Here is a 25,025-nt window from a genome sequence, read left to right on the forward strand (position 1 = left end):
GATCCCGTTTGTCAAGAGCAATTTGCCAGTAGCCGGAACGGAGATCAATAGAAGAAAAATAGCTGGTGCCGTGTAGGCAGTCGAGGGCGTCATCAATTCTCGGAAGAGGATAGACGTCTTTCTTTGTTATTTGATTAAGATGGCGATAGATGAAACAGAAGCGCCAACTGCCATCTTTCTTTTTAACCAACACAACAGGGGATGCCCACGGACTGCTAGAAGGCTCGATAATGTTGTTCGCCAGCATCTTGTCCACCTCTGTCTGAACGACATGGCGCTCAGGAAGAGAGACACGATAGGGCCTTCTGTGTATGGGGCTCGCATCGCCCGTGTTTATGTGATGGGTCACGACGGTAGTTTGGCCGAGAGGACGATTCCCAAAATCGAAGACGTCACTGTAGGAAACTAACAGGGTGGTGAGCACGCTGGCGTGGTCAGGTGGCAAATCCGCCTCGATCATTGCAGAAATAAGGTCCGGACGTGAAGCTGCCGAGCGGGGATCAGGGAGACCAGTCTGAGGCTCAGCTGCGAGGGCAGAGACTGTGCATTCGGCCAAAGGAAATAGTTCGGCGAGTGCGATTCCACAGGGTAAAACTTGAGTAGAGAGGCTGAAGTTGAGAATCGGAAGGTAGGTGCGGTTACTGATGGCGGTCAGGATGGTGTGTGGAAGGATGACATTTCGCTGAAGGACAACATCCTTGATTGGGCAAATGACGTAGGCACCATCAGGAACGGGGGGGAACCGGGGACATTGGAACATAGACTGCAGAATCGCGCGGCAGGCGAGTAAATTCAGCGGCACGTAAGCAGGATGGCTTGGAATCGGCGCTTTCAGAGCAGAGCGGCAGGTCCAAACGAAGAAGGCCAGTGGAGCAATCAATTAGCCCCGCGTGGGTTGTTAAAAAGTCGATGCCGAGGATCACATCATGGGGGCAGTGGTCGAGCACAGTGAACAGGACGGCTGTAGTACACCCGGCAATGCAAAAACGCGCAGTGCACATTCCAACGACGGCAGCAGCACCGCTGTCGGCGACACGAACGGCTGAGGAAACGGCGGGTGTCACAACCTTCTTCAAACGACGGCGAAAGGAAGAGCTCAAGACAGAAATTTGAGCGCCAGTGTCAATCAGAGCCTTAAATGGTGCACCATCCACGCAGATATCGAGAAGGTTGCGGCGAGGAGCGGGGGTCAGGAGAGGATTTTCGGGCCGAGTAGTCAATGCAGCGTCACCTCCGGGAGCTGCATTGGTTCGTTTTCCGGATGAGAGCCAGGTAAGGGCGGAGTAGACGGGCGTTTAAGTTGCGGCGAACGGTAGCGACGGATCTGAGGTGAAGGCGAGCGGCTGTACCTGCGTGGGGTCGGAGTGTCGTTGGCGTGTGAAAACTCGGGACGGGGAGACATCTGGAGCGGTCCGTAGTCAGCACGATGATCGTAATCAGAACGAGGTCTGTAGTCCATACGTCGATCATAATTAGAGTTAGAGTGAGGTGGGGAAAACCAACGGCTGCGGCAGTGGCGGGAAATGTGGCCGGCACACGAGCAGGTGAAGCAGATAGGCCGGTCGTCTGAGGTTCTCCAGTCCGCAGGATTCCGGTTGCGATAACGCGGTGGGATGGCCGGAGTCAATGAAGCAGCGGCAATCAATGGAGCACTGGTTGGTGTACAGGGCGACGCAGAGAGTAGGCCAGAATTGAGACCCACGTTCGCGAACACCTGGCGAACAACGGCCTGGATCAGAGCAATCATAGCGTCAGGCGGCTGAGGGGTGAAGGCGATGGGAGTCATAGCCTCCAGTTCCCTCCGTACAATTCTGGTTAAGTTGGCAGGATGGGACGGCTGTTGCAGTGTTGGCAGGTCTTCGCAGGAGGATGTCGCCGCCGTGTTCGGAAGGCGGTCGAAACGGGGAGCAATGCGGCGGTGTTTGGCTTGCTCAAACTGCCGGCATACCTGAAGGACAGTCGACCGTTGCGCAGTCTTTGCAGAGGAGCAAGTTAAAAGCGTCATCGGCGATACCCTTGAGGATGTGGCCCACCTTGTCGGTCTCTGACGTGGCACTGTCTACCTTACGGCAAAGAGCGAGGACGTCCTGGATGTAAGAGATGTAAGACTTGGTCGATGACTGAGCTCGAGAAGCGAGGTCTTTTTTAGCGGTGAGCTTGCATCCAATTGGCTTGCCAAATAAGTCGCGGAGCTTCTGCTTGCAGGTGTCCCTAGAGGTAAGTTCTTCCTCATGCGTCTCAAACCAGACGCGCGCCATGCCCACCAAGTAGAAGATGACGTTTGCAAGCATGAGGGTCGCGTCCCTGCGCTTACTCACACGCTCATACATGGCTAGCCAGTCTTCAACATCGACGTCATCGGTGCCACAAAAGGTGCCCGGGTCACGAGGCTGTGCCATTTTGAAACCCATGGTGCATACCTACTTGAAAAACTATATGAAATATCATCCAGCCCAGCGGATTTCTTAGTGTCTAGTTTGCGCAGTAAGCAGAAAATGCCATCCTCACTTATGTTTATTTCAGGCATAGGGTGAGTGATGGAGTATGCTTGTAGGCAAGTGCCCGAAGCCTTGCATGAGAAGACAGACTGAAAGAAGGAGTTAAAATTCGTAGCAATGGTGTCAGGGTCAGTAATGATTCCGCTTGGAGTTTTTATTTCGGAAACTGGATTGCTCACTCGCAAGACAGCATCAAAACTTGTGTGGGTCATGCTTCATCAAATACAGCAGCGTCTCCGAGAAGAAGCGCGTTTTAGCAATTCGTATTTTATCGTGCAGCGTACTGATAAGGTGTACAAGGTTGTCTGATGAACGACGCTTGCGCTGCCGCTTAATCTTTCTTTTCAGGTGAATAATTTATCGCGTTATCCATGGATATTCTCAGCTGATGTGTTTTTTTTTAAAGGAATATAATGCTGCTCGCAGAAGTGAACAACTTCTTTGAAATAAGACCACAGAGCACAAACATCACTCAATGTTTCATATACTGAAAAACAAGCTTCCAGGTGAGCTAAAACAGAAATATTATCAGCCCGCTTGTAATCTTTGACAAAGGTAACAGATGGTTTGACAGTGCTATATGAAATATGAATGGACGTGAAAGGATTATCATTTTATGGTCCGAAATTCCGCCATCGATATTTACCGAACAGTTTTCAAGAGAGTTGCTAACAAGCATGAGGTCAAGCAGGGAAGAGCATGACTAAAATGACTAAGTGACTAAATTGTTCCTGCGCCCTCTATTCTCTAAGACATCAATCTAATCCCGAAGCGCTGACACCTGTGATTCAAATTTCGACACTGTAGATTCCACAATCTCAGACTTTCATACCAAGAGCATTCAACCTTTTTAACTGCTCATCGATGCCATCAATATGCTCAGTTACTGTATTGCAGCGCCATGTCCTTTTCAAAAATTACACCCTTTGAGATTTGAAATTAGATGCAAGTTGAAACGGGACTAACTGTGTACTGCGATGAGAAACCAGGCACCGCGAGGCATTTTGATCAATCTTCACTTCGAAGAGCACCTCCATTTTCTTGCGCTCACAATCTTGGCGCAGTGGTACAACTTCCCCGCGCTTCTCTGCTACCCTTTTGCGTGCTTAGACAAAATAACTCAGGTCATAAACAGTTCCATTTAAACTTGCTGTCTCCAAAGGATAGGTGTACCCCGTGCCTCTACGAAGCGGCACATCTGGCAGTAAAAGAGGGCATGTGTGCATCTCGTCACACCTCGAGGCACCTCGTGCTTATGCCGACTACGTGTTTCCATCCGAGTGCAAGGACCCATCCCAGAAATCATGAGTGCCGCGTCCTCTGATCAGTATATGGCGGCATGCCACGTGCCAATTCCGGTGCGTGTGTGTGGTGCCTTCACTGACATTTTTCAACTTTTGCGTAACGGACGACTCAGGACATAGCTTCCTCCGGCAATTGTACGAACGCATGATCTCACGTCCGCAATGAGGTCACGTGGCTGTATGGCGTGCAAATGATGGCGGGGAATTTCAGTGTATGAAAAATCTCTCAACTTTTACATTTACAATCAGCAGCATGTAAAGAATCGCATGGTATGGGTTTGAGACTCTTACACTTAAAGCACTTTGGCTTGCTACTGTTTGAACATTGCCTAACGCAAGTTTGAAGTTTAGCTTTATTTTGTTTCATTAATTTATTTCAGTTGCCATAGTGAAATCTGCAACCCATGTCTTTTGGCATATGCTACTAAGCTATAACTATTTTCGTTTTAATACTACATTTCAAGTCGCAAACCCTTCGCTTCGATTCGAACATATTCGCTTCAGTTCAAAGCTATTCAAGCACATAGGTCAGCGGACTCACCCGGGCTCCCTCAGGCTCATTTCAGATTATTATCCGAGTTGTGAGTGAGCCCGGACTCACGTTCAGATCATGATCCGAGTTGTGAATGAGCCTGGATTCACGTTCAGATCATGACCTGGGTTGTGAGCAGGGTGTTGAACCGGAATTTTTTCGGGTTCAGTTGAGACATTCCGTTCCAGTTCGAACTGGTTCAAACAGGTTCAGACCAAAATAATTCTGAACGCAGATGGGTTTTATCAGCCTTATAATGCTGTTTATTTTTCTGTGTGACATCGCTGTATAAAATAAATGCAAAATTTGCTCAGTGCGAGATGTTTTCATTTTACCTAATTTAATTTAGTACTCTCCATGGCAAAAAGAAAGGCATTTACAGCAAGAGCCGCTTAATAAAATGAACTCAAAATCACTGTAACTCAAAATGTGCATACATTAGAATCCATATGATGAGGTACATAAGGGGAAAAGCTAGTGGCTACAAACCTGTCAGCTTCAGCAGTTTTGTAGACTCTGTCGCTTGAGTAATAGGGCTACCCTGAAGCTCGTGACAGTAAGGAATTTCTCCTACACAGAGTACTTAAGCATCCTCCATGTACCGCACTCTATAGGGAGAGGAAACTGTCCTGTATCGGCAGGTATACAGGATGTTTCACCTAAGATTTTACACAATTACACATTAGAAAATCAAAGCTTCTCTGTTGTGCCACCACTGTTTCAAATCTGACTCGAGGTTAGGGCATAGCAGTTTTCTTTACTGCATTAGCACTATAGTCTCCTTTCCCAAAAATTACCGTATAGTGTGTATGCATTCGTGCACATGTGTGCATGCATGTGCATGCGCATGCACGTGCTTCTGTGTGTGCAGCCTCCACATTTGATTCACACTGCACACTACGGTGCATGCACATTTGAGCACTCACTGGTAAAAACGGCTGGCAGTTTAGTATTGCTAAGCGCTAAATATTGTGCGAAAGAAAGCACGGTTTTCTGCAGGTGGACACCACCGCTACGTACCTCAAAGCGAGATTGAGGTGTCGACCCACTTTATTATTATATGACATGAGGAGGTCACTTGTGCTCAGCCTTTTCCTTATGAGCCTGCGCTTTCCTCTCTGCCAACAAAACGTTGCTCAACTCATCACGTATCTGCTGTCTGAACCAATGAATGCCTCCGAAAGTAAATGTTGCACAAAGTGGTTGGGTCGTTATGCCTGTGTTTCACATATTTATGGAACATGCCACAAACGAAAGGGAGGCTATTCCCACTCGGCACTTTATGAGTTAGAGCAGTGCAAACTATTTGAATAAAACCATACGCTAGCAAGTAAAAGGGGAAGACTAATACATTCGAGATTTCACATCGAACTAGAGAGTACTGCTTTGGAATTGCCGAAAGCACATTACAGAAGTGCCAATTAGGCTTCTTCCTAGACATCAGACTTCCTTCAACTTTATTGTCCCAACTGGGTATCATTTTTGCACTCTCTAGCATAGACAGCTTTTGCAGGATAAATCTACATACTAGCACATCTCATATGTTGTCTGAAAAAAAAATGTAGAGGGGTTCAACGTTGCTGAACTGAATGTTGAGCAATAGTTCCAGTGATATAAGACAACGGTGGTTTCAATGTTTATAGAGCTTGCATTGTTGGGACTGAGCACGGCTGTGTCTCGACGTCCCAGTAGCTTTTCGTACGCGCAAGTAATCTCTCCCCCGGTGGCAGAAGTGCACCAGCAACGCGACAACGGCGACGGAGTCCGCATCTGCCGGAGCTCTCCGTGGCAGGCGTTGTGTCAAACACAACCAGCGTTTCATTGAATGCATCAAAGCGCGCCGGCATTCTATGCAGAACCCACTTTCATGCCCTGTGCATGTGATGCCGGCAGACTATTTCCCGCTCCACACCTGGGATGCCTCCTTTCCTCCTCTCCGCGACGCGCACAGCATTCGTGACTACCCTCTCCACAGCACCTGGCATGTGCGACCTAAGTGACTAGAAACACGTGTGGGTCTTTAGAGGTCAAATTGCGGAGCCAGAAGTCATACGATGAAACTCGCAGGAGGTGGGTCATGATAGGAGTAGAGCTATCGCTCTAAAGGTATGATGCCAGATTGCAAAAGTGGGGCTGAACAGAAACCTGGACCGGTTCGGAACAATATCTTTGAATTTTTCCAGTTTATGTTCAGTTCCAAAATGGCAAACAAATTGCAGGTTCGGTTCGGTTCCGGTTCACGGCAAAAACACGGCTCGGTTCCAGTTTCGAGTACAGTTCCAGTTGGACATCCTTGTAGTAAGTGAGTTCAAACTCAAATTGAGATCATGATTAGAGTCGTGAGTGAGTCCGTACTCATATTAAGATTATGACCTGAGTTGTAAGTGAGTCCATACTCAAGTTCAAATCACGATGTGAGTTGCGAGTCTGGGCTCACATTCAGATCATTCTGTGAGTCACGAGTATGAGCATCTGAGTCATGGTGAGAGTGGGCTCACATTCAGTCTGAGTCCTGGTCAGTTCGGCAGTGTGTGGGCCTATCAAATCAAACAAGTCCATGATGTGAGGTTGAACAATCCAATGATCTTAAGTGAGTCCATAATGCCGATTGGGCATGAGTTCGTAACGCTCATAAACGAGTCTCCTGAGAACTCATAATACTGAATATGTTTTTGGTCAAGATGACGATGCAGAGCGATTTCACTGTTTCGTAGCATGCAATTTTTGTGGCTGCTGCACTCTGCAACATTACTAAAGGACGAGAAAAGTTGATTAGTCGCCGGGCTTGGTCTCGTTGGATATTAGCTGTGGTTTGCTGTATCACGGTTGCTCTAGTTCTTCCTTTTAATTGGTTGCGGAACACAAGCAGCGGCCTTAGATATTTATGTCCCTGGCTGAGAGGCCTGGCTATATGCTAGCTGCAGTTAACTCTTTCGTTATTATGCTACTATGCACCGGTGATCGATGGATTCGAAGTGCGATTACTGTGCTACCGGGGCCACTGAGGAGTTCGCCATCCGACGCATTGTTTATATACTCTACGCTAGTTTCTTGCGTAGGTTGTATTTTCCCCGCAAGACGCCAATTTTCAAAACGCCTTTGAAGTTGAGGTTTCGGTGCAGAGTGCTCATAGAACAGCACCATCCGCAGGAAAGGTGTGAGCTCGGAAAAATCTCACTTCACACGATTCTGCAGCATCTGCAGCAGTATTTTTGATGCATCAAGTAGCAGTGACTCTGACGACAATATTGCATTGTCGGATTTTGGCCCCAACGAAGAGATTGTACAGTTTAAGCTCGAAACATGGGCACCTGTCCACTCATAGGGAGCATTGTCCCCTTTTGACTGTTTGCTCGTTCCTGGAACCGGTTTACGCATCACAGTGATGTCAGCAATGATATTTCTTGATTCTGTATTATGTGTTGTGTTGGGTTGGGTTTAATGGCACATAGGCAGCTAAGGCCACCATGCGCCAAGCACAAGATACAGGAGAAGTTTTCTGCAGAATTTTATAAAAATGTGAAGAGTGATTGCTGGTGCAGAGGGCCTAGAATGTTAGTTTTACTACTTATTGATGACAAACGAAAGACATTTTAAAAACGGCCACTAATAAAAGCTTTAAAGAGGGTTTGGTAACCTCAGCGACCACCCTTGGCTGGGCAAGGATCTCGAGACTCCCAACAAATCTAACAGCCTTCTTCTCAGGAATGAGAAAGTGGCTGTGGTGTGGCTAAAAAGTGTTTGTGGTAATAAATTAACTATACGTTGTGGAATCTACAGCTTGCTTAAAATATCTGCTCTCTTTAAAAACGTAAGAGCATGTGAGAAGTTAACAAGTGCATCATCACCTTAGAGCAATGTTGGATGGAATGGTATGTGTCTGTTGTAAGAACCTTAAAAATGCTGTTTCCTGGGTGTTTTGGGCTTTTGCATAAAAACATAACATGGTTCACTGTTAACTCATCTCCACATAATTTACATTGGTGTTTGTCTTTTGCCAATATGAAGTTCAGTGTGAGGTGCGTGTGTCCTATACGAAGACGGCAAATAATCACTTCCTTGAAACGTTCCTGGTGGATGCATGACTTCCATTCACCTAAAACTGGCTTTACAAAGTGTAATTTATTTTCTTCATTGTTCCACGCGGACTGCCATTTTTGTCTCGCGTTATGATGTGCTAAGTTAATGCAATCTTTAAACAGTATATTTACTTTTTTGATTTGCTTGCCACGAGCTTGAGCAGCGCTGAGGTCTGCCCTCTCGTTGCATTTAAAAAGATATTGTCTTGTCAACACAATTTTTTGTAAATTTTCATACTTTTTGTGCATTGCCGTTTTTTTTACAATATTTACACCAATTATTTGTGTTAAAATAAATGTCTTCAGAAAGCTAAATCTATTGTTACTTTCATGCATATTGCATTTATTTTACACCTCTAATATTTTGCAGGAAAAAAAATCATGTCTGAAACCTATCAAAAACAGCCATTTTCCCGGGAACTTAATGACGAAAGAGTTAAGGGCTCCTCGCACTACCATGTTTTTAACATCATTTTTGGCATTTTAAACATGTAACTAGGCCCGCTCAGCACAAAAATGATTAATATGTCAGGGTCCTGAGTCAAGGTGAGCCTTTGTGAGTCATGAGTTGAAATGTGCGAGTGAGCCCAAATGAGCGAGCACAGATGAGTCGAGAGTTGAAATGAGTGAATCCAGATAAGTCATGAGCCGAAATGAGAGAGTCCAGGTGAGTGGTGAGTAAAAATCAGTAAGCCCAGATAAGTAATAAGAGTCCAAATGAGAAATGAGTTCAAATGATTGAGCAAGCCTAGATGAGTCGTGAGTCTGAGTGAGATGTGAGTCGCTATGGGTGGTTAACCCTGGACACGGAGGAAGACTATAAAGGAGTGGAAACACCGCTGTTTGCGGCGACCAGAAAAGGTCACATGCCCGCAGCACCATTATCATGCTGGCAGCACCTGGCGGCCTGGAAAGAAACGACTGCCGTTTCGGTTGCCAAGGCAACCGGTCGAGCATGTTGCTCCCGTTCGGCCGCGCGCGCCTGACTTCTATTGAGGGCACTCTCCCGCGCTTCTTTACCGCTGGTAGCCCGAAGAACAACTGGTGCTACGCTTCAACCATTTGAGCACAGTAAAAATAAAACACGTTCTTTTCCATGACCGCTATAAGATGATCTGTAGTTTCTGGTTGTATGCAGGGCTTTTGTTTGACACCTGCACGATGACTTTGATTAGATGGATATAAGCGTTGCTGGCATTAGTCGAAGGCATTAGTCGAAGGCAAACATGCCTTCACGTTCATCGAGTATGTTACCACGCTAAGTTTCATCTGCTGGAGGAGAACGCAGGCGTTTTGCGGCGCAGCATTTATGACTACACGTCAGCCGAGAAGGCAACAATCGGCAACAACTTCTCACCTTGCTCGCCTTCTCCCTGCAACACTTGCAACCGCTTTTGCAATTTTGAACAAAACACCTGCGTCCCATCTTAGTCTAGCAAATTCCGAAGGAGGCCGTACTGCGCGTAGCAGCACTGTTAGTATTATGGCCCTCGAACAGACACCAATAAGAACTGTTGCTGTTTGACTTAAGGGCGCAGAAATACAACGTCACGGCTTACCCGCTGAAGCAAACACCCGTGTCGTCTGCTTTGAGGGCACACCGCCGGAGAGCGTGCCGAAGCCGCCTGCCCTGGTGCTGCATTTTTTTTTTTCGCTGCAGCTCCTACGAGGCGCCACATGGCGCCGCCACTGCATACGGCCCCGTCGGCGCATACAATTGTGACTTTATCTGGTCGCCTGCGCTCGCTCGCGCTGACAGGAGTTTCACCTCCTATATAGTCTTGCTCCATAACCCTGGATGATTAGCGTGAGCAAACCCAAGTGAGCTGTGAACCTAAATGAATGAGTTCACGAGTTCAAGTAAGCCCGGGCCTCTGCGAGTGCAGTTTCAACAAGCCCGTAGGTTGACCAAACTTTTGTGAGTGAGCATGAGTGAGCCCTCAAGATTTTGCCGAGGCATGTTTAAACAAGATAACCATTTGCTTCACATTCATTCCAAATTGAAAATTCTCTATTTGCATATGCCTACCAAAGACGTCTCTGCATCATTGTGTTTGTTTTCACAAAAAATTACACAGCCGGTAGCAGTACAGCAAAGCAATACATGGCTAACAACATAACAAAACAGCCATCCTCAACCAAACAACAAATGGCAGCAAATTTTGCCCGATGGCTTGACTACACCCCAGTTCTGCTAAGGGGTTCATAGCAGAGCTGCCATTGGAACCAGTCCCAGAGATGGGAAAGCATGTGCAAACATTTGAGAATAGAACATCTGCAGTTGGTCCACTCTGTTGGCTCGTGATGTCGACTAAGAATCGTGATTGACCACTGGTACAGTGTTCCCAATTAAGATAAATTGAGATCATGTATGTGGTGGTTTCTGAGCAAGAGAGAAGTCGCCAACGTCAACATAGGTGCATAGCGTACGGCGAGTCAACGGTATGTGGTCACGGCGATATGAAACTTCCTAAGTACATAAATTTTTTTCCTCTATGTTTTACACACACCCATAATAGACAGCCATGGCTCTACTCCACACTGGTACCTTATCCTAATTTGGCTACGTGTAACGACTCAGGTGAGCAAAATTTAGCCCTAGCAGAAAACAAAGCATACCTTCTTAGTGATGGACTTCCATGGTGGGTCAATCCTCCACACTGCAAACATCCTGGATATGTCAAGCTTCTTGTTTATTGTGACACGGATCATATCAATGTGACCTGGCCGTAGAAAAGCACCGGACAGTGCCTGGAAGCCACAAAGTCAAAAACACTATTCTTAAACTTCATACGGTGACAAACAAAACAAATCTACCAAATGATTCAAATGGCTTTAATCAACGTGAACCACTACCAAGTCGCAAATATCAGTGGTTGAAGAATTAGCCCTTTCATGCCCGATGTGCTCTGCAAGTGACCCTTTTAGGAACAAAATCTGTTAGCGGAATTGTGAAATAAGCCAAACAGTTCAGAACCCTTTTCAGTTTTCCACAGGTGTAATATTAAATAAAATGTGGTTTATGCGAACTAGTGCAGGCTGGTTAAGATAGACCATCGCAAACAACACAGGAAAGGATTTTGAAGCTCCAATGTTTTATCCCTGTGTTGCATATAACAGAAAAAAATGGAATGTAGAAAAGAAACAGATAAACTTGAAAGCCCACAACAATCAAATTATTTACAACGACTACTATATCAGATTGCCAAAGCAGTTTGTTTACCCAAGTGCTAGAAAGGGTAGACACACCCAGTTTTTATTTGCATTATTTTTGATTTCAGAATTATGCTCAAGACATCAGTAAACTGGGATCGCACCATGATATTCACCTGCACCCGATAAATAAATTATAATAAAATTTCTTCCTCACTGTAGTTTCTGTGTTAGTTTCAGCCACCAAGCGGCAGTCATGTCATAAGCAAGCTTGAGACCACATAAGGAATTGAAAGACTGCAATGCCAGTTTGTTCACTCACTGTCAGCGAGGAAACTGGTTTGAGTATCCTTTATGAAAGCCTGCCTGATCATCTGGTTGACTGAAATCTAAGGTTGTCCTGACTCTATTAGTGGTTACCTCAGTAAATACCTCATAGGCAACGGACAGTAAGCTGACCGGTCTAATTTTTCAAGTCCTTGACGTCTCCTTTTTTATGGATTAAGATAGTACTCTCGAGGTCACAAGGCATTGAGTACAGGGTAGTAGTTTTCTAGCACAATCTTGCTTCCGTCCTTCAACAGATCTGCTGTTATTGCATTGCGCCTAGGGCTTTCTGTACTTTGTTTTTCATTACTGGCGGATGTCTTATTTGCTGTGCGCTACTGTCTCTCTCCTTCATTCATTATTTATTGCATATCTTGCGAAATACAAACAAACATTGATGGACCCATAGCCACTGGCTAGTAACAGGTCCATAATCAACATAGGATACAAAATAAATGCAGCACGCGAACAAATGAAACAAGAAATACAATCCATAACACAATGACTCATAACATGCATAGTTTATACAAAAATGAATATGAAGTCACTTATTCACAATATTAACGTTTTGTTTACAATGGCTACTGTATATACTTGCGTAGAACTCTTCGGTAACTATCTTGTCTATATTTCTAATGACATTTCCCTCTTTGTCGCTTAATGCATACATCTGGTTTTTACCTATGCATAGTTTCCTCTTCACTGCTTTTAGGCTACCTTTGTTCTTCAGCGCATGCTCGATTCTCTCCGTATTAAACTTTCTAATGTAGGCTACCTTGCGCTTATTTATCAACTTTGATACCTCTGCTAGTTCTACTCTGTCTGTAGAGTGAAACGCTTCCATGCTTTGGCAGTTCTTAATCAGCTCTTTCGTCTCCTGAGATAGTTTACCGGTATCCTGTTGAACCATCTAACCGCCTACTTTTACTGCGCACTCGTAACGATAGCTGTGAGATTATCGTTTGCTGCTTGAGCATTAAGATTACCTTCCTCACTTAAACCCGAATATCTGTTCTGCAGCGATATCCTGAATTCACCTACTTTCCCTGTTACCGCTAACTCGTTAATAGGCTTCCACTTCACTAGTTTCTTCCGTTCCCTTTTTTTTTAAATTACAACAAATTAGCTACGCACGACGCATTGCAAGAAGCATCCATAAATGGTGCCAGCTATGTCAGGAACAAATACCTCCTAGCGGCAGACGTTGGAACCGTAGGCGGGCCACTCGTCACGCCACTCGCCAAGCTTGGCCGAGATGCGCGCACGTCATTTGCTGCCCGTGGGTGTCCAGCCAGTTAGGTTTGGTTTATGGGGGCTTAACGTCCCAAAGCGACTCAGGCTATGAGAGACGCCGTAGTGAAGGGCTCCGGAAATTTCGACCACCTGGGGTTCTTTAATGTGCACTGACATCGCACAGCACACGGGACTCTAGAATTTCGCCTCCATCGAAATTCAACCACCGCGGCCGGGATCGAACCCGCGTCTTTCGGGCCAGCAGCCGAGCGCCATAACCACTCAGCCACCGCGGCGGATACCCAGCCAGTTAATTTTGCAACGAAAACATGTGCGAGGAAATCACACTGCATGAGAGTGGAGCTGGAGCTGATGTTACATCTTACAGGGACGGTGGTGTTTGCCTCAGGCAAGCGTCGCAGAGCCTTGCTTGACGAGGAGCTGATAATAGTATGCCGCCTCCGCAGAGAGGCATTTCTGTAATGAGAAATCTTTCTCACTTGTTTATCATGCGAAGAATTTTACCCATTTACACAAAAAGGATAGACTTTTCACGTGTTGAGACAGTGGCACTGGACTTGGGATTAATTTACACAGGTGTGGCATTGTGAAAAGGTAGTGATAATAAAGCTGGAAAAAATAAATGGTCCAAATTATTCGCAAGTGCAATTAACTGCAGATTTTCTTGGATGGTAACTACGGCGAGCAGCGATGGCATAGAGGTAGAGCCTCCGCCTTGCGTGCAAGAGGACCGGGGTTCGAATCCTGGTGCCACGCAATTCTCCACCGAATTTGAAAAAAAAAAAAAAAAAACTCCGCGTGTCGATGGAATTGAATAATCAGGCCTGGGGTGCGGCCTGATCTTGGTAACCAGAAGAGACAACGCACTCCCTCACCAGAACAGGATTTGGCCACCCTGGTGTAGTACTTGGCCACAGCCTTCTATGAACGTACCAATTAACCCTCAGCCCTCAGTCCCCAGCGGCTGCGAAGCAACTGACCAAGGCGGCGATCAGACCTGTGATGCAGCCAAGAATTTCTGGCTCCGGACAGGCCGCCATTGGAATTTGAACCTGGCAACATTTAACGCTAGAACCTTATTTAGTGAGGCTAGAATAGCAGTGCTGTTCGAGGAACTAGCGGGCATTAAATTGGATGTCATAGGGCTTAGTGAAGTTAGGAGGACAGGTGAGGCGTATACAGTATTAAAGGACGAGCACATACTCTGCTATCGGGGATTAGCGGATAGATGAGAACTAGGTGTGGGATTCCTCATTAATCAGGATATAGCTGGCAACGTAGAGGATTTCCGTAGTATTAACGAAAGGGTGGCAGCTATCGCACTTACGCTTAGTAAGAGGTACAAGCTGAAGGTGGTGCAGGCCTACGCGCCTACATCCAGTCATGATGACCAGGCTGCTGAAAGCTTCTATGAAGACGTGGAATCGGCAATGAACAAATAAAAAATAAAATCACAGTACACTGTACTGATGGGCAATTTCAATGCGAAGGTGGGAAAGAAGCAGACTGGCGTCCAGGCGGTAGGCGACTATGGGGTAGGTTCTAGGAATAGCAGGGGAGAGCTATTAGCAGAGTTCGCAGATAGAAATAATTTACAGATCATGAATACCTTCCTGCAAACAAGAGGACAGGAAATGGACCTGGAAGAACCCCAATGGTGAGACCAAAAATGAAAACGAGTTCATGCTATGCGCTCAACCTGGCATCACTCAGGATGTGGACATCCTCGGAAAGGTGCGTTGTAGCGACCACAGAATGGTAAGGTCTCGAATTAGCTTAGACTTGAAGAGGGAACGGAAGAAGCTAGCGAAGAGGAAGTCCATTAACGAGCTAGCGGTAAGAGGGAAAATAGAGGAATTCAGGATATCGCTGCAGAGCAGATATTCAGCTTTAACTGAGGATGACAATCTTAATGTTCATAAAATGAACGATAATCTGGCAGCTATCATTACAGAGTGCGCAGTAGAGATATGCAGTAGGACGGTTCGGCAGGATACCGGCAAGCTATCTCAGGAGACGAAAGATCTGATTTAGAAACATCAAAGCATGAGTGTGTCTAACCCTACAGACAGAATAGAACTAGCAGAGCTATCGAAGTTAATAAATAAGTGCAAGATAGCTGATAAATGAAAGTTTAATATGGAGAAAATCGAGCATGCTCTAGAGAACGAAGATAGCCTCAAAGTGATCAAGAAGAAACCACGCATAGGTAAAAACCAGATGTATGCGCTAAGAGACAAGGAGGGCAATGTGATTAGCAATATGGATAAGATAGTTAAAGTAGCCGAAGAGTTCTACACAAAGCTATACAATAGCCAATGTAATCAGAACGCTAATAAGAGAGACAGTAGCACACAGCAATGCGTCATCCCACCAGTAACGAAAGAGGAAGTAAAGAAAGCCTTAAAGAAAGCCTAGGAGCAATGCAAAGGGGGAAAGCAGCTGGTGAGGATCAGGTAACAGCAGATTTGTTGAAGGACGGAGGGGAGATTGTGCTAGAAAAATTAGCTGCCCAGTATATGCAATGCCTTATGACCTTGACCGTACAACAAGCTTGGAAGAACGCAAACATAATCTTAATTCATAAGAAGGGAGATGCCAAGGACTTGAAAAATTACAGACCGATCAGCTGTCCGCTCCCTACAAGGTATTTACTAAGGTAATCGCTAATAGAGTCAGGAGAACCTTAGACTTTAATCAACCAAATGACCAGGCAGGCTTTCGTAAAGAGTATTCCACAATAGATCACATTCACACTACCAATCAGGTGATGGAGAAATGCGCAGAATATAACCAACCCCTATATATAGCCTTCATTGATTACAAGAAAGCATTTGACTCAGTGGAAACCTCAGTAGTCATACAGGCATTGGAGAATCAGGCAGTAGATAAGCCTTATGTCAAAATACAGGAAGATTTATATATAGAAACTACACAGCTACCATAGTCCTCCATAAAGTCAGCAATAAAATTCCGATAAGGAAGGGTGTCAGGCAAGGAGACGATCTCGCCAATGCTATTCACCGTCTGTTTACTGGAGGTATTCCGAGGCCTGAACAGTTGTGGATAAGAGTTAATGAAGAATACATAAATAATCTGTGACTAGCTGATGACATTGCCTTGCTGAGTAACTCAGGAGATGAACAGGAAATCATGATCAATGATTTAGACAGGCAGAGCAGAACGGTGGGCTTAAAAATGAACATGAAGAAAACCAAACTAATGCTCAACAGCCTAGCAAGGGAACAGCAGTTCACAATTAGAAGCGAGGTGTTGGAAGCGGTAAAAGAATACGTCTACTTAGGGCAGGTAGTTAATGCTGATCCGGATCATGAGAGGGTAATAACTAGGATAAGAATGGGGTGGAGCACATATGGTAGGCTCACTCAGATCATTATCCCTTAAAAAAAGAAAAGTACTACAGCTGCATCTTACCAGTACTCACCTACGGCACAGAAACCTGGAGGCTAATGAAAAGGGTTCAGCTTAAGTTAAGGACAACACAGCGAGCCATGGAAAGGAAAATGATAGGTGTAACGTTAAGAGACCGGAAGTGGGCAGAGTGGGTGAGGGAACAAACGCGGGTTAATGACACCCTAGTCGAAATCAAGAGGAAGAAATGGGCTTGGGCAGGGCATATACTGTGAAGGCAAGATAACCGCTGGTCCTTAACAGAGTGGGTTCCAAGAGAAGCTAAGCATAGCAGGGGGCGGCAGAAGATTAGGTGGGTAGATGAGACTAGGAAGTTTGCAGGCATAGTGTGGACGCAGCTGGCAAAGGACAGGGTTAATTGGAGAGACATCGGGGAGGCCTTTGCCCTGCAGTGGGTGTAGGTCAGGCTGATGATAGTGACCGGGAGGTTGCAGCAGCAGTAGCGATGCACGGAGTGGGGGTGCATGCTCATGTACACTGACGACGAGGACACGATCGCCATAAACATTATGGCAACGGATGTGGAGTGTGGCTATGCGTCCCTTTTCTGGCAGCCAACTTGTTACGCCTTGCCTTGTGTTCGAACACAGCTGTGAAGGGACCCTTACAGCAGTTCAGCTCCTCACATGCTAAGAATTCATCTGCTTTTCTTATGTCATCGAAAGGCATTGATCGCCGCTGAAACCAGGAAGGAGATGATAACTGGTCATTAAGCAATAATACACGTTAGTTTGCTATGGTATAGCCAATTTAACTCCCGCAACTCCCTGAATCACATTTATACAGTGAATTTTAGTTGCGCATGGTTTCGCAGACAAATACCGTATATACTCGTGTATAAGCCACCCTCGTGTATAGCCCGCACCGGCCACTTTCGGCACAAAAATTTGAAAAAAAAATAATCTAAAGGCACCAAAAACACAATTAGTCCCACAAAATGCTAAAAGATGGCGTCAGTTAGTTTTTCCCATACCACATCCATTATCATTACCACTACACAACACGACGTTTCCGCGGCTTCCTGTTTCCGGTTTTCATGGTGCCTTGCCCAGTGCCATTTAATCTTTGTTATTCGGTGCTTCCTTCGGAAGTGTGTGGACTGCTTGTGGAATCTTTTGTGTTGCATGCGCCGTTGTGTGGCAGACTGCGTGCTTTTGAATGCAAACAAAAAGCAATGGGCAAGTGCAGGCGGTCCCACCACTGCAGGCTTCAAACTTCAAATGGCGAAATACGGGCGCAAGTCTGACGTTGACGAAAAGTGCATTTGTTGCTGGTGTATGCAAACACAAGACCTCATCAAAACTACCCGAACCCAGAAGGCTTTCCGTGAGAACAGTGCAAGCTACCAAAACTTGAACAGGACCTCGTCGAGTATGCTCGCACTACTAAGAGCAATGGCTTCACGGTGTCTACGAAAATGATCCACATGAAAGCAATCGCTATCGCTCCGCACATGAACATTTGACCTGCAGACTTCAAAGCCAGTCGAGGATGGCTTCAATGTTTTATGAAACTGCACCAACCCTCCATCCGCCGTCGAACGACGTTGTGCCAGAAGCTGCCAGCCAAACACGAGGACCAAATAAAGAAGTTTCATCAGTTTGTCAACGCACTTCAGAGGGAGCATGAGTTTGACCTCTCACAGATGGGCAATGCTGATCAGACCCCCATCTGGTTCGATGCCCCTGAAAATTGCACAGTGGAAGCCAAAGGGGCAAAAAAGAGATCTGTCTCCATGCACACTACTGGCACCGAACAGCAAAGGTGCACAGTGATGCTTGGCATCACCGCTGATGGAAGGAAGCTTCCACTCTAAGTTGTCTTTAAGAGTTGACTCTGCCATGAGAGAAATTTCCCACGGTATCATAGTCCAGGCGCAAGAAAAAGGTTGGATGTCTGATGAATTGGTTATAGACTAGCTGAAAACAGTGTGGCAGAATGAACAGGTGGCCTACTACACCGCAAAGCCCTTCCTGTGCTCGACAGCTTTAGAGGTCACCCAACAGACTGAGTGAAGACTCCGCTGCCAAACTGCCAACGGACTTAGCAGGAATTCCTGGTGGCCTGACAAGCGTACTGCAGCCGCTCGATGTTTGCGTTAACCAGCCAATCAAGACGAAATTTCAGCGGTACTGCACCAAATGGATGGCCATGGGCAACCACAGAACAACTCCGACAGGGCGGCTAAAGCAAGCGTCCCTCCAGCAAGTGTGCACGTGGCGTTCATTGTCAGCGGACACAATCTCAAAGAGTTTGTCACAGGGCTGTCAAACGCCATGGAGGGCCCAGAGGATGACCGGCTGTGGGAGCACACCAATGAGGCAAACTCGTCCAATGGCAATTAGTGCGAAAGCGGCGACGAATGGTGAAATAAAATGCTAGCATCTGTCGCCAGCCATTTAATCATCTGACACAATAGTCACAGTGGAACAACAGTGTGCTAATGTGTAGCTATAGGCCTGATTCGGGCATAACCCTCACCTGAGAAAATTTGATGAAAAAAAGTGCGACTTATACACTAGTATATATATGGTACGCTGAAGGCGCCAGGTGTGCAGCGAGTGGTCAAAGACTACTTAGATTTGATGACAAGCCAATTATAAGTTTGATATGCACAGGCGATGTGATGCCCAAAAGACAATGCAGCACAGAGAAGCGGAGCACGGTTATGCCACAGCAGGTAAAGTCCTAGAGTGCCTTGCGGTGGCTGGTTGCGCGTTAGATCGTTAAAGCATGTGCATCATATCTTTAAAGAGCTCTCTGATAAACACTTTATTGTTGATCGCTAGCTTACCTGCCAGCTTATCACCTGCTCGCTTCACGCTGATTCAAGGTGGCCGCTTAGGCTTATTAACGAAGCACACTGCTTCCAACCAGTGATTACAGTCATCAAAGCAGTCGCGCCAGCAGCTGCACTTACCTGCTTCTGACCTTAGCGATGTTGTCGCGAGCTGCGAGGAGCAGCAAGCTCAAATATCAGGCATGATGTGGAATTACAAGATGAAATTACAAGAAACTTTGTGCATGCTATAGTGAAATATATATCATAACAAGAATCAAGAGGTACAGTTGAATCCCGGCACAACGAATGCCGCTTGAACGAAATTTTCGCCACAACGAAGTATTTTTCATTCCCCGCGAAATCCCCATAGGAGTTAATGTATCAAAATTCCCTCGAAAACAAATTACTTTGTGAGCACGCATTCGCTTCTACGAATTTTTCGCGAGCCTTCACCGGTCAGTGGCCCGCCTTTCTTCAAAAGTTGGGTGCTGTACGAGATTATTCCCTGCTAAAGCAGTGGCTTGGAGCAGCTAAATAATGTATGTTTATTACATTTTCATGCATTTTTTATTAAAAAATTTGGTTGGGAGTCGTTTTATTCGTCATAGGGAAGCAGCGAGGGGACTTGTTGGCGCTGTGCGAAGGCCGCCGGCCATACGAGGGCCAAAGACGAATCCAAATCCAGTCGCTAGCCTCCCCTCCCTGCCTTCTCCGCAGCCCTTGCCACCATTTTCTCGTGCGTCGGTGTGTGTTGATCGTCGATCTCTCGCTGCAGTCTGATCTCGTCGATCGCCTCTGCCATGTCGCCACCAACGAAGAAGCGAAAGTTTATTTCGCTAGAAGAAAAGGATAGAATTATCGCCGAAGCGGAAAGCAGGAAGAAGAAGGCAATTATTGCCGCAGATTTTGGCATCGCGCCGAGTTCACTATCGACGATTTTGAAGAATAAGGACAGCATTAGGAAGGCACTTTCATCGGGCACTTCAGCGCAGCACAAGAAAGTGACGCAACCAACGTATGAAGAGCTCGACATGGCTGTCTATGCTTGGTTCGTCAATACGCGAGCAACAAACACGCCCCTGAGCAGTAAAATTGTACAGCAGAAGGCCCTAAATTATGCTTGTTTGCTAGGGCTGAACGACTTTAAGGCAAGCATAGGACGGCTGAATCGCTTTAAAGAAATGCATAACATCGTTGGCAAGGTTTCGTGCAGTGAATCGGCATCTGCGGACGTTGACGGCGCGTCAGCATGGGCGGCGGACAACACGACCGACATAATGAGTAGTTACGCTCCGTCTGATATTTATAATGCAGACGAGACGGGCCTCTTCTATGAGATGCTGCCAGTGAAGACGCTTGATTTTAAAGGGCAGCGTCACCACGGAGGCAAACATAGCAAGAAACGAGTGACTGTGCTGCTGTGCACAAATGTGGATGGATGGATGGATGGATGGATACGGCTGAACCCTTTACATCGGGCGGTGGCTCAAGCCACCTAGCCATGTCTTGTGAAATTTTACTCCTGTCTTGCTTTTAGCCACCAATCAGATAACCTTCGCTTGGTTACTTCTAACCTCTTAAAATCCACTTTCCCTTCACTATCCCTAAACCCCAATGCCTTGGGTAAGTCAGCCCCGCTGCCTTCCACTGTAGGGTGAAGCCCTTTACAGAAAAGTATCAAGTGTTCAGCTGTTTCCTCCTCCTCTCCGCACGCAATGCACAAAGTGTCTATCTCCTGGTACCTGACTCTACACGTCTTAGTCCGCAAAACTCCAGTCCTGGCCTCAAACAACAAAGCCCCTACAATTATCATAGATATTTTCTTTGACAATTTCCTGTTTAAAGGTCCGGTATGTTTCCAGTGCCGATTTCGTCAGCATCCCTGTTTTCCACAAAGCTCTCTCTGTTCCTTTAACCTTTTTCTTAACCGATAATTGCTGATTTGCCCCCTTACTGCTGTCCAGATATTTGCTTGTCAATTTTCGCTTTCTCCATTTCGTGTCAACATTCTTTATATACAGGTATCTGAAAACTTTCCTAGCCCACCGCTTTTCCTCCATCCTTCTCAATCGTTCCTCAAATGCCATCTTACTGCTAGCCTCTCTGCTCTCGAAAGACGCCCATCCCATATCACCCTGTACCCCCTGATTTGGTGTATTGCCATGTGCTCCCAAAGCTAACCTCCCTACTCACCGTTGCCTAATTTCCAGCCTTGCTTGAACATCTGGCCTCATACACAGGACCGCATTCCCGAAGGTCAGGCTAGGGACCATCACCCCTTTCCAGATCACTCTTACTACCTCATACCTATTGTAATTCCACAGTGCCCGATTTTTCATGACAGCTGCATTCCTACTAGCTTTATTCATTACATATTTTTCATGCTCTGTCAGATACTCAACACTGTTATTTATCCACACTCCAAGATACTTGTACTCATTCACTACTTTTAGCACGAACTCCTGTATTCTATGCTCGCCGCCCTCTTCATTAAATATCATGACTGCAGATTTTTCCATACTATACTTGAAGCCTAATCTATCTCCCTCTGCACTGCATATGTCTAGCAACTTCTGCAGGTCTTCCTTGTTGTCAGCCATTATCACTATATCGTCCGCATATATTAGTCCCGGTAATGTCTGTTTAATCAATTCCCCTTGCTTGAAAAAAGATAGGTTGAAGCCTAGTCCGCTCCCCTCTAGCTTGGCCTCCAAACCTTGCAGGTACAACATGAACAACAAAGGGGACAGAGGACATCCTTGTCTAAGCCCCCGCTGTATCTCTACAGGCCCTGATACATTTTTTTCCCATTTTATGAGCACTCTGTTACCTCTATATATATCTTTTAAAAGATTAATTACTCCATTTTCCACATCCAATGTGCCCAATATGTCCCGCAAATGCTCCTGAGTAACGTTGTCATAGGCTCCCTTAATATCCAGAAATGCTAGCAATAAGGGCCTATGTTCCTTTTCTGCAATTTCTAACACTGTGTCAATGAAAATAGATTGTCCTCCAACCTCCTTTGTTTCCGGAACCCATTCTGTAGTTCCCCTAACACCCCCTCGTTCTCCACCCAAGCCTGCAGTCTATCCTTTATAATTTGCATCACCACCCTGTAAACCACAGATGTCACTGTTATGGGGCGATAGTTACTTACGTCTGCTTTGTCCCCCTTTCCCTTATATATCATGTTCATTCTACTTAATCGCCATTCATCGGGGACTTTCTCATCCACTATCATTTTGTTCACTACCTGTATTAATGTTTGCTTGGATTTTGGTCCTAACTTCTTTATCAACATAATCGCGATACCATCTGGTCCTGTTGATGTGCCACTAGGAACCTTCTTCTCTGCCCTTTCCCACTCTCCTTGCTCAAGTGAAGCTTTGCTGTAACCGGTCTATCCTCCTTCGATAAATTATGTACCACGTGCTTTGCTGAAAATTTTTCCGTCATCCTTGTTCCTATGTGTTTTATTGCTTCATCCCCTTCTAGTCGAATACCCTCATCTGTAACAATAAACCTTTGTTCTAGCCTAGTTTTATTACTCATTGCATTTAGATGTTTCCAGAATTTTTGGACTGCTTTTCTATCCTTTTTATTTACTTTTGACATCCATTGGGCACCCTTTCTTCTAATTTTCTCATTAATCAAATAGGGTGCGTCCCTTCTACACTTTATGAAGGTATCCCATTTTCTGTCTACTTCGGGTTTTGGTTCCCCCCTTTTCTTGGAATATCTGTGTTCCCTGGATGCTTCCTTGCGCTTTTCTATTGCCCTCTTGACCTCCTCATCCCACCAACTCTTGGGTTTGCATCTTTTCCCTTTTAGCTTTACTCGCACCTTAGCTAGCTCTAGCTCCAGTAATCGAGTTAATTTGGTATAAGTCCATTCTGTTTCACTATCCTCAAAAATTACTTTCTCGATTTGTTTGGCTGCTACTTCCAATTGCTTTTCTGAGTAAAAATTTCCCCCTGATTGTTTATCTTGCTTCAGTCCTACATTGCTTTTTCTTCTGAAGCTCAACTTGATACGCTTGTGGTCACTACCTAGACTTCTGGAACCATCTTCATCTATGCTCATTACCCCTAATCTGTAATACATCCTCTGTGACATTAGTGCATAATCTATCGTCGAGTGCAGACTCCCTGCCTCCCATGTTATGAGCCCTTGACACTTCTCGGTGCTGTTGCATACAACTAAATCATGCCTGTCACACATGTCCTGCAGCATGCTTCCTGTCGAATCCGTGTACCCATCCAGGTCTTCTATGTGTGCATTCATGTCGCCTAATATAATTATCTCGCCCTGTCCTCCTAGCTCATCAATGTCGCTTGCAATACATTCTAACATTTTCCTGTTTTCCTCTTTGGCATTAACCCCTGTCCACAGGTATACAAAGCCAAGGAGTGTTTGCTTGCCTGCCACTGTTCCTTTTAGCCCTAAATGTTCCCTGCATCCCAGTCTAACCCTTTGAAAATTCATACTTTTATGAATGAATGCCCCAATTCCACCTCCCTTTCTGCTGCCCTCTGTTCTATTGCAATATTCCCATGCGTAGTCTGGGTTACAGGGTGGTTGCCCCATGTCTCTAAGATGTGTTTCCGCTAAACCATATACCATTAATTCCACCTGTCTTAACTGTTCTTCTATTTCCTCCCATTTCAGTCTATTCCTGCCACCTTGCATGTTAATGAAACCTATATCTGAATTAACTTGGCCCTGGCGCTTGAGTCTCTTTCTTCCCCTATGGTTCCATTGTCCGTTTGATCTTAATTCTTCCTTCTCTACACTGGTTCCTTCAGAGCTCTGGGTCCCCCCAAAATGGGTCTGACAAACGCCCCCCGTTAGTTATTAGCAAAAGTGCAAAACCGCGCTGCTTCAAGGGGAACAGGAGCCTACCTGTCAAGTACGTGGCAAACAGCCGGTCGTGGATGACCCGTGCCATTTTTGCTGACTGGTTGGTGGCACTTGACCGCGACATGAGCAGACAAAATCAAATGGTTTGTTTGCTCTTGGACAATTGTTCAGCGCACCACCTTGACGACGTCAAGTGTGGTGCTGAAGTTCTTCCCGCCGAACTGTAACTTAGTTATTCAACCCCTGGACCAAGGCATCATCCGGAGCATGAAATCTTCCTACCGGGAGAGGTTGATCCAGCGGCTTCTCCTGAACACCGACACTGGTAGGGAGACGAAAGTCGATCTTTTCATGGCTTTAGAAATGATGGCTGTGGCATGGAGAGCAACACGGTGTAGCGTGATCCGCAACTGCTTCAAGCACGCCGGATTTGTCGACAGCAAGGCGACCAGCACGGCTGCAGCCGCGGAAAGTGTACCATCGTCATTGACTCCGGGGATTGACGTTACTTGGAAATCGCTCCAGGAAGCTGGAAACGTCCCTGCTTGCGGACGTGATTGTCCACGAGGAACGAAGCAATGAAGACATCATCAAAAGTGTTCACAAGCCGGAAGAGCCGTCTGATCATGAAGACGACTCCGCTCAAGATTTACCTGCCCCAGCAGCCTCATCGCAGGTACTGGACGCCTTCGACGTTATTAAAAAATTCCTTGGCACACACGATGACGACGTTGCGATGTCGTCGCTGTGAACAGTGCGAGAGTCGCGTGACGCAGCTGCTGGCAGTGAAACGCAAGCAGG

The 25,025-nt window shown here is 46.0% G+C and overlaps 1 protein-coding gene across 2 annotated transcripts in view; it reads right to left on the reverse strand.

Moving 5' to 3' along the window:
* mRpL16 (mitochondrial ribosomal protein L16) overlaps positions 1-25,025 on the reverse strand; it is a 60,270-nt gene that overhangs the window by 22,462 nt on the left and 12,783 nt on the right. The window contains exon 4 of one of the 2 annotated variants that reach the window (XM_077641183.1): positions 11,033-11,164. The exons of the other annotated variant lie outside the window; for it this stretch is intronic. Within the exon in view, the coding sequence (XP_077497309.1) occupies positions 11,033-11,164 (132 nt within the window). The remainder of the gene's footprint in view (positions 1-11,032; positions 11,165-25,025) is intronic. 2 annotated transcript variants of the gene reach the window in all.

Source organism: Amblyomma americanum, chromosome 10, assembly GCF_052857255.1.
Source record: "Amblyomma americanum isolate KBUSLIRL-KWMA chromosome 10, ASM5285725v1, whole genome shotgun sequence".
Lineage (NCBI taxonomy): Eukaryota > Metazoa > Arthropoda > Arachnida > Ixodida > Ixodidae > Amblyomma > Amblyomma americanum.